General features: G+C 34.6%; 1 protein-coding gene across 2 annotated transcripts in view; it reads right to left on the bottom strand.

Annotated features, from left to right (window-relative positions):
• Positions 1–11,375, bottom strand: part of LOC110029374 (phosphatidylserine decarboxylase proenzyme 1, mitochondrial) — a 58,837-nt gene that overhangs the window by 30,219 nt on the left and 17,243 nt on the right. For both annotated transcript variants that reach the window (XM_020731640.1, XM_020731639.1), the window contains exon 5: positions 7,657–7,717. In XM_020731640.1, coding sequence (XP_020587299.1) covers positions 7,657–7,717 — 61 coding nt within the window. The remainder of the gene's footprint in view (positions 1–7,656; positions 7,718–11,375) is intronic.

Raw genomic sequence — 11,375 nt, 5'->3', positions numbered from 1 at the left:
GTGGCCGCGGGCCACTAAACTTGCTATTTTCAGTGTTATAAAAACAAGTAAAAACATATTTTTCTGTTTTGAGCATTTTAAAAATAGAAGTATTCCTCCAAAAAATAAAAAAAAAACATAAATAAAACACAACACGGAAAAGCAAACTTTTTATTGTTTGTTTCCTTTTTTTTTTTTATTTTCAAATATAAAAATAAAAAAAAAATTGATCTCAAACAACCACTTAATTAATTTTCTAGTTATTAATAATATAATAATAATCCACTCGACTTAATTCTGAGTGAGTTGAAGGCAACTTTGAGTTCATCTTAAACCAAGAAAGACGGTTTGCTATGATTTTATGTTTGGTCTAGGGTCCATCTAATCACTAGGTAAGCCTGTTGAGGATCTGATGAAGGAGCTCCTATGCTAGGGCTGGATTCTATAGACCAAGAAAATAAGAGTGTGTCAACCTCATTAAAAAAGAGATCAACATGATTTAAGCACCGTCCAATAATTTGCTCCCATCTCAAAACACTGTGATAAAAGAATACCTTAAATATTAATTAGTAATAGCCTTACTAGCATTGACCTGCGCTTTAAAAGTACAGACAATCAAATCAAATTTAGTCCAGCAAACATTGGAATGTTAGGATAGACATAAGGTAAAAGAAGCATGGAATCCATCATTACTAATAGAGAGTGCAAGACTAAATCCTATTGAAGAAAAAACTAAATATAAATAGACTTGGATCATTTTGTTGCAGAACAAACAAGATTGAGGCAATAAATGGTAAAAAAAGACTAATGTGGAAGAAAATAAAGGAAAGGAACATATCCAAAAGTAGCATAGCAAGCAGATGTGAAAAGAAAATAATTAGCAGTTATTTTGTTTGATTTTTTTAAAATACATGCATTTTAAAAAGATGAATAACTAAAAAGTAAGAGTTATATGTCTAGATGTAAATAAAATACATTAAAACATTTGTTTATGCACTTTTTAAGAAACATTTTAAATGAATTAAAATGCAACAATGACAATCTGATTTGGTGGCGACAACGGGAAGCAATCAATTATGGTGGCGGGCGGCAACAGCTAGTGGAAACAACAACAGTTAGCAGTGGGTGATGACAGTGACCAGAGCTAGCGAGCAATGGCTAGCGACAAGAGGCAGCTAATTGCAGGCGACAAAGTCAACAACAAGAGGCGTTCAAAGACAGATGATGAGGCCATTGACTCTGAGTATTCAAATCATTTGAATTCACCTAATTTCAACGAATTCCAAAGTTGTCCAAAATAGCAATTCTTGGGTTTTTCAAATGAACCCCGCATTTCTTGGGCTTTTCAAATGAACCCCTATACAAATCATTTTCATTTAACTACTTCAAAACAAATGCCGAAAAAATTAAATCCCCAGCTTTTCTTCTATTTTAAACTGATAGTATTTGCAACCAAGCAACCCCTCAAAATAAAAATAACCCAGCATATACGTGTATAACTAAAGAAATATAAGAGGGCTTATTCTTATTGATGCAAAGAGAGGTAAAAATACTCATTACAGGATTTACAGGTAAGGAAAGCAATAAAAACAGGATACAGTAGACAATTAAAGGAATAATAAAAAATATAAGAGACAGCTAATCTTCCTAATTAAGGAGAAAATAAATAGTAATTCCTAAGATCACTTATATAAATCATAACCCACTAAATATAGAGCATAACAAATATAGAATAGAATCCTAATTATTTTCGAAATCATTCAACACTCCCACTCAAGCCGGCATGAAGATGACACTCATGGCAAGCTTGCTAATTAGATTCTTGTGTTGCACTTTGGAAAGGCTTTTGTTAGTATATATGTTGTTTGGCTAGCAGTGGGTATGTATCACATACATATCATACCACTATCTATCTTCTTCTTGATGAAATGTTTGTCAACTTCTACATGTTTTGTGCAGTCATGTAGAACTGGATTATTAGCTATACAGATTGCAGCCTTGTTGTCACAGTAAACTTTAACAGATGTTAGTGTAAGAATCTTCAACTCTTCCAGGAGTCTTTTTATCCATATTTCACAGGGTCCATGTCTCACCGAGTGGAATTTTGCTTCAGCACTACTTCTTGTCACCACACTTTATTTTTTACTTTTCCAAGTAACCAGATTTCCGCCTACAAAGGTATAATAACCTGATGTGGATGTTTTATCATTTACATCTCTTGCCCAATCTGCATCAGTGTGGGTCTCTATTAGAAGATGTTCTCCCTTTTTGAACAAAAGTCTTTTTCTAGTATTCTTTTGAGGAATCTCAAAATTCTGAATGCAGCTTCGAAGTGAGTAGGTCCAGGTGAATGCATGAATTGACTCACAACACTCACTGCAAGGGCTATGTCACGTCGAAGGTGAGCCAAATAGAATAGTCGCCCAATCAATCTTTGATAGCGTGCTTTGTCCATTACCTCATTAGCTACTGTTGTTTTCAACTTTATATTAGGTTTAATTGGAGTATTTGTTGTTTTGCAACCTGTCATTCTTGTTTCTGAGTAAATCAAGGGCATACTTGCGTTAATTGACAAAAAATTCCCTCTTGGATCTTGCAAACTTCATTCCGAGGAAATATTTCCTCTTTCCCAAGTCTTTAATACATATTAAATTTGGCTTCAATTTTCCTCTTCAAGTTGCTAATCTCCAGAGAGACATCCCCTGTCATGATTATGTCATCTACATATACAATCACAATGGTTACTTTATCATTGATGGAATGTTTGAAAAAGAGAGTGTGATCAGCTTGGCTTTGAGAGAATTCATGTCTCTTGATAACATCACTAAAACGCTCAAACCAAGCTCTAGAAGACTGTTTTAACCCATACAGAGATTTATTTAATTTGCACACTTAACATTTTCCAAATTTTTCTTCAAATTCGGGTGGCAGTTCCATATATACTTCTTCTCGCAATTCTCCATTTAAAAATGCATTCTTTGCATCAAATTGATGAAGTGGCCATTTAAAGTTAAGTGCAAGAGAAATAAATACTCTAATAGAGTTAATTTTAGCAACAGGAGCAAACGTCCCTTGGTAATCAATACCATGAGTTTGAGTAAATCATTTTCCTACTAGTTTCGCTTTGAATCTCTCCACAATTCCATCAGCTTTAAAATTCATCGTGAACACCCATTTGCACCCAACCGTCTTTTTTTCTTTAGATAGATCAATGACTGTCCAAGTATTATTTCTTTTAAGAGCATTTATTTCTTCCATCACAGCTAATCTACAACTCAGTTCACCTAATTCACCTAATGCTTTCACCTAATGTTTCCTGAATAGTTCTTGGAACAAGCATATTAGAAATCCTAAAGACAAATGCTCTATGATTTTTTGATAGTTTTTCATATGAAAATTATTGTGTGATAAGATGTTTCGTGTTTGTTTGGATACTTTTTCCGAAAGCAACTGGAAGATCCAGATCAGAAGAAGTGGAAGTAGAGGGAAGGTTAATCTGAGTTGTAGGGTCATTATTCGGCAAAAGTGTTTGAACATCTGCTGAGGAAATAACTGGGGTCGTAGTAACTTCATGGAATTTCTTCCTAGTATAAACCTGCAACTCATGTTGAGAATTATGATCCACTATATTATGACTTGTTGGAAGTACTTGTCTCCCTGTCTCTGATAAGGTAACATCTGGCAAAACAGGATTAGTAGTGCTGATCTTGGTTTTCATATCAGAATTAGTTAAAGAAATGGTTAAAGTTTCCCAAAAATTATTTTCTTCAACTAAGTTTTCTTCTATTTTCTTCAACTAAGTTCTCCCCCTGAAGAAAATTATTTTGAAAAAAGAGTGATCCTTGACAAACTTGACATTCATGCTCTCAAAAAATTTCTTTGTGACAGGATTGAAGTATTAGTACCCACATTTATTGAAAGCATACCCGATAAAACACATTTTTCATCTTTGGGATCAAGTTTTGAGCGAAACACATTTGGGACATGCACATGACAAATACATTCAAAAAATTTTTAAAGGAATATCAGTTGTTATCTTAGATGTGAAAAAATAATTTTTTTTAAAATTTGTAAAAAATTTTTAAATTTCAGAACTTGAGATAACATTTTGTTTATTAAATAACAGGAGATAAGAAGTGCATTACCCCAATGATATTTAGGAACATTCATGGAAAACATGAGTGTCCGGGTAACTTCAAACAAATGTCTATTTTTAAATGACTATTTTTCCTTTCAGCAATACAATTTTGTTGTGGTGTGTCACAACAAGTGCAATAAATAACAGGTTTAAGGTTTAAAGGAAGATCAGCTGTTATCTTAGATGTAAAAAAATAATTTTTTAAAACTTATAAAGTTGTTTTAAATTTCAGAACTCAAGATAACATTTTGTTTATTAAATAACAGGAGATAAGAAGTGCATTACCCCAATGATATTTAGGAACATTCATGGAAAACATGAGTGTCCGGGTAACTTCAAACAAATGTCTATTTTTCCTTTCAGCAATACAATTTTGTTGTGGTGTGTCACGACATGTGGATTAATGCAGAATACATTTTTTCCAAAATAAATGTTCTCAAATATTTGTTGAAATATTCGGTTTCATTATTCGTTCTTAGAATGTCAATTTTTGTTTGAAATTGATTTTCAATTATGTGGAAAAAATCTTTAAATCATTATTCAACTTCAGATTTTTTTTCCAATAAATAAACCCAGCAAGCTCGTGTGTGATCATCAAGAAATGTTACAAACCATTTTTTTTCAGAAAGTGTGTTAACTTTGGATGGACCCCAAACATCACTATGCAACAAATAAAATGGTTTTGAAGAGGAATATGATTTTATTGAAAACGAAGCACGATGATTTTTAGATAAATTAGACATCTCACGGTAAAGTTTTGAACAATCAATATTTTTAAATAGTTTAGTAAATAAAAATTTGAGATATGGAAAGCTAGAATGTCCTAATCTTTTATGTCATAACATAACTTGTCCTAGTCAAAGCTTGAACTTGTACTACCTAATCCATGAGTTATTTTATTCGCAGAATCAGTTCCATCATAGTAGTACAACCCATTTATTTCTCTAGCAGTTTCAATAATCTTCCACAAGTTTTGGTCCTGAAAAACACAATTTGAAGAAGAAAAAAGAATGGAATAATCAAAATCTTTAGACAATTTGTAACGGAAATAAGATTACATACAAGTTTTGGAACATGTAAGACAGATTTCAAAGAGATTTTTTCTGAAATTTTAATATTTCATTTTCTTGCAATAGGAGAAAAACTGTCATCAACTATTCTAATTTTTTCGGAACTGGAACATGGATAAAACATGGATAATACAACATGGATAATACGAATCAAATAATTGAGAACAGCTTGTCATATAATCATATGCTCCTGAATCAATGATCCAAGGAGTGGTACTTCCTAGAACAGATAAAGCCAATGGATTACTACATATTTGTGCTATAGAACCGATAGCAGTTTAAGAAGATGACTTAATTGCTCTTTAGTAATTTGGGATGACTCATCCTCATTTGTTGTGGGTGTGATATGTTCACCAATTTTTTTCTCTTACCATTAGATGGTTTACCATGCAATTTCTAGCATTTTTTGCAAGTATGACGTGGTTTTCCACAGAGTCACATTTCAGATTGCTTTTTGTCTTCTACACGCTGATTGTGAGAAGTTTTCCTGCTTACTTGAGCTTCCGGAAAAGAGAGTGTTGATCCTTCCACGGACACGGTTAAACCTACAGCCTTCTTCCCCAACATCACATGTCTCCAAATCTCCTCTCCTTACCTCCGTCCTTCCCTCCGTAAAAACTTCACCAATTGGAGGCAGAGGATTTCTTCCGATTATTCGGCCACGGACCTCATCATGTTCAATGTTTAGACTTGCAAAAAATTTGAAGATTCGGTCAGTATCCACTATCTTCTTGTACTTATTGCAACTATCGTTTAATTTCCACTCATAATCGTTGAATAAGTCCAAGTCCTGCCAAATTCGCTTAAAAGAATTTAAACATTTTGTCACAATATCCTCATTTTGGCAAATTTCCCCAAGTCTTAGAGTCAACTCGTAAACTTGGGATTGATTTCCAAGATCATAGTACATTTTTGAAGCATTGTCTCATAATTCTTTGGTTGTAGAGTAACACAGAAAATTTGCACTTATCTCTTCAGTCATAGAATTGACCGACAATGTCATTACCATTGAGTATTTTGCACCCCAAATGACATAAGTTATGTCATTCACGTCAGGTTGCTTAGTATCACCGGAGATACATGTGAGCACATTGTGACCATTGAAGAAAATTATCACCATTTAGTCGGAATGTAGTGATCTGAATGGGATGGTTTTCAGAGGAATGTAGTGATCTGAATGGGATGGTTTTCAGATGTATTTCTCTGAGGTTCGGACTGAGATGGCTGAAGAGGCTGGCTTGTCCTAGACGGGACTTCAGACATTTTATAAATGAAGAATGGAGGGTGCAGTAGGATCTCGAAATTCGCCCACCGAAGCAAAAGATTACCACCTTCGTCGTCGAAAGGACTTCGAGAAGCGGAATCGCTTCGTCCACCACGCGCGCGATCCTTGCCAGCGAGACGTGATCCTCTCATTGCCTTCCCAGCGATCTCTGATCGCAATTGCTTCGTGACGAAGAAGCAGAAGAAAGGAAAGGCTGAGTTTCGGGTCTCTGCGCCAATCACGATCCCGACTACTAGTTATATCGATCACCGCCGCAAGCTCTAGCATTTAGCGATCTTGCTCAAAGGAAGACGCCGCTGCAGATCGGATGCTATTGTAGCCGCCGCAAGCTCTAGGGTTTAGCGATCTTGCTCAGAGGAAGACGCCCCTGCGGATCGGACGCTCTGATACCAATGACGAAATATAAGAGGGCTTATTCTTATTGATGCAAAGAAGGGTATAAATACCTATTACATAATTTACTGATAAGGAAAGCAATAAAAGCAAGATACAGTAGACGAGGAAAAGAATAATAGCAAATATAAGAGGCAACTAATCTCTTTAATTCAGGAGAAAATAAATAGTGATTCCTAAGATCACTCGTACAATTCATAACCCTCTAAATATAGAGTATAATAAATATGGAATATAATCCTAATTATTTTCGAGATCTTTCAACAATAATACTAACTGGGTGAAGTATAACTCATAGAGCCAAAACAAGTAGTTGGAAAAGGTGGATCAAAAAAGATAGATGGGAAGTTCAGCTATGTTAATTGTCTGCAACTTTATAAGTTTAACATTCTTTATACAAACAACGCCAATTTTGCAGATCTGTGTAGATTTCAAATATTACACATTGATTAATCTTTAGCAATGTACTAGAATACTTTCTCCTTAAAAAATATAAATAAGCCAACCACAAAAACATAGAGAAAAAATGTCAATTGTTGTATTTTATAAGATATACAGCCAAATATTCCAAAACAAACTTAGCAACAGAAAATGATGTTCTACTTACTCGATAAGAAAGTTCAATGAAAATTACCATCTCAAAATAAGTAAAGACCCTGCATCTGCATATCCAAAACATCATCACAAAACATATGTTCATACAAAATAGTAAAATAGCAAGTTTATGAGGAACTTTTAAATCCAAATTAAAACAAAATATGTGTGCACTGGAAATAGAAGGAAAAAAAAACCTGCATGAAATGCCCGTGCCCAAGCTTTATAGATAGAAGGACGAAGCCGTACCGGAATGTCCTGAAATTAAGCCCAACTTAAGAAAATTCAGAAAAGGACACTTCTACTCAGCAGATGATAAAGGTTAAGACTCTGGACACTATATATTAGACAGTAATTTATTGATAAACCAGAAATTAAAAATATAGCGTGTAGACAATGAGCAATAAATATAAAAAAAGCAATAGAATATAAACTATGTACCATAAATATAAAATAGCCAATTAAACTTGCAATATGAATACATAGAAACCTGTTAGAACGGCACATACTAATAATTGTAAGGATGCCAATTTGAACAACAGAAAAAACATGATTAAAACATGCAAAATCACTTTTTATTCCAAATTTCCTATTGAAAGTACACCAATTTCTTATTAGGCAAATTTAACCATTACTGATCAATAAGTCGCATAAATTACATGCAATGTTTATTACAAAAAAGTACAAAGTACTAGGAGTCCTTGTTGTTTTTTATTTGTAGAAAGGGTGGGGATTTATATAGGCATGTCTAAAAGTTTTAAAAAAAAATCAAAGCAAATTAGTCATTACAAAAAATTATGTGGGAATCAATCCTCCCATAAAGGCCAACTGCCTTAGGGATCCACGAGAAAGCAAACGAAAGGCTACAAAGGACTTTTAATCTAAGTGTCAAAATCTTAATTCATGTACACCGGAGGCTCGGCCTTTGATTGGATAAAAATGAAACGTGTGGGGGAAAAGTAGCAACAAGTCCTATTGGCTTCAACGCTCCCGCTAAAACTAGATAGTATAGGTCAGTTAAATGTTTAAAATTATGCAATTAGATATTGAGACATTTTCGATTCAAGAGATGAGGCATAAGCCATGACGTGTATAAGGAATAAGCATCACAGTTTGAAAATTGCATAAACCAAAATAAAGAGAAAAAATAATATATTCACATCATAACTTATAGATATATATATATATATATATATATATATATATATATATATATTAACATTCTGCATAATAAAAAGTGGCAAAATGTGTTTATATAAAATAATAATTTGTAGAAGCTCCAAAATATCATGTAATAATCTGCACAAAACAAAAATATAATGTAAACATCAACTCATCAAACTAACATAAATCATAAAATGAAAGTAACAAAAAATATCAAAGTAAATATTTTAAAATATATTTACCATAATAGACTTCTCTCACTCTTATTATCCAACCAATTTAATAACATCCATAGGTCTAAATAAGAATATAATAAATAATCAACACTCAAAACTACAGGTGACAACGGCGATGACAACAATAGTAAGATTAACTGATGGAAGTAGCAAAAGAAGCAAGCAGTTATTGCACCAGAAGCAGCGAGAAACAGCAGTGACAATGGTAAAAGCTGAAGAAGTGAGAGATGGTGGTGGCGCAGGTGGCAAAAGTAACAGGTCCCGATGTTAGATGCCCAATAGGGGAGAGGGGAGCACTTGCATGTGAGGGTGTGGGCTTGATTTGTGTTTGAACCGTCTCGGATATGAAATAAAAGTAATAATAATAATAATAATAAATCTAAGCACGAGAGGTGCACACCTCGGCAGAATTGAAGCAATATGCATCTTGAGGCATGCCTCAATCCATGTGAGGAGCACGCCTCACCCCTGCTCAAAGCATACACTTTAAAGTGTTTTCTTCAAGAATTGTGTTGAGGCGGGCCTTAAGGCGTGCCTCAAATTGTGCAATTTTAAGCCGTGGAACAATTATTCTAAGTCCTTTGACAAATATGTCAACAAATTGATTTCATGTTGGCACGTATGGGGTGAAGATCAGTCCAGTTTCCTGATTCTCCTTTCGGAAGTGTTTATGAACTTCCACAAGTTAGGTGCGATCATATTATATTGGACTGTGTGTAATATTGATTACAGAATTATTTTCACAGCACATCTTCAATAGTTATTTCACTTGACCTTTACATTGTCCGATCTGATCTTGATCCATAGAAACTCGCAGATGCTTTAAACAGTTGCCCTGAATTCAATTTCAGCATTGGATCCTAATACAATAGGTTAATTCTTGCCCTACAAAACTATGACATTTTATCCCAATAAAAGACAATATCCTGAAGAGCATCGTTCCATTTTCTGACTACAATGAGGGCAAGCCGAATAAGTATTCAAATCATAACCCCCAGCTGCCACCAACATGGCTAATACATCAATGATTTCCTGACTACCGTAAGAATTAGCGGCCAGGTCAATGGAGAACAAATAGAAATTTTACAGAGAAATATTCAGTCTACTTTTGCCAGATATTTTAATCAGTTATGAAGAGATGGCGTTGACGTAAAATCATTCCATTTTTTAGGAAGGTGCCACAGTATTCGTAGATTTTTAGATCACATTATTGAAGAAAAAATATCTCAAAAGAAAAGGAGAGTGAAGAGATGTTATTCATTTGAAAGTATGCGAGCAAATAACCTCGTGTCTTTTCAGAAGCTTGAAATATGACAGTTAAGGCAACGAAAAGTTCTAAACTATTGAGTAACAAGTGAAAATGCCATAATCAAAAGCTTGACATTTTGATAACTTTATGATGTCAGTGTTTTCTGAAGGAGAGATAGAAGTGATTGAATTTTTTCATGGGCAGTGACCTAGAAGCAAAAGGCCCGCAAGGACAGGAGACAGTTAATACCATTAAGTTTGATGTTGGCATCAATAGTTGAGGGGATTGACTCATTGAGATAAGAGTGAGAAGCCGTAGTATTGTTTGGAAAAGAGAGGAGAGCCTTAAAGTCAACTTAAACCATCAGTCGTGGATTTTTAAGCCATAAAGGTTTGGTCTAGCTGTAGCAAGTGCATGCAGCAAACACCGCAAGAATGCGAACGCATAATGAAAAAAAGTTTTGCAAAAGCAACACTCAATCTAGTGTGGCGAGCATAGGCAAATCTGACAAGTCAGAATCGAGTGCTCGATCGCAACAAGTCTCAATCAAGCACAACGAGCGAGCTTATATGTCAAGCGAGTCAGCATGATGCACCGAAGTGCAAGCGAGTGGGCAAAGCTATGCCAGGAGACATTTGTGGCCTATGGAAACAGTTAAGCAAAGTGATTCACAAGCAAGAAGTTAGGTGTGCGGGTTACATGAAAGTTCTGGGGTGGTGTGTGGGACAGAGAAAAAGGAAGTGGCAACTAGGATTTAAAAGTGTGACAAGAGGGAAAGAACTCAAGGAGACCTTAATTTAAAACTGAGTTGAAAAAGAAACTCATTCATGTGAATTGACTCGGATCAATTGCCAATTAATAGGCATGCATGATTAACACAATATGAAGCATAAATTGGGGATGTCCTCAATTAAGTAGATATAGAAACGTAATAAGAACATATCTCCTGATATTTGCACTTTCAGGATACAGCACTAGCCAATCTAATAATTTTCCTATATAAGTTGTAGAACAGTGGTGGGATTCTTAAGTAGGATAGATTTGAAGAGTTATGTGGATGATGGTGGCTTGGAATTATAGGGTGCTGGGCTTGGCTAAAGCTAGAGATCTAGGTTGGCAAAGAGCAAGAGGGTGAGAAAAGAAAAAACATAAGACTAACCTACTGAAGATAGCTTGAAGTCCTCACCAAAGAAACTTCAAGCAATCATGATGAATTTTTTAACTCTCACATAAGACCGTTCCGGGAGAATAATGGAACCAAGAGGTG

This window comes from Phalaenopsis equestris, unplaced genomic scaffold (assembly GCF_001263595.1).
Source record: "Phalaenopsis equestris unplaced genomic scaffold, ASM126359v1 Scaffold000568, whole genome shotgun sequence".
NCBI lineage: Eukaryota > Viridiplantae > Streptophyta > Magnoliopsida > Asparagales > Orchidaceae > Phalaenopsis > Phalaenopsis equestris.
This window is presented reverse-complemented; position numbering and strand designations above follow the sequence as displayed.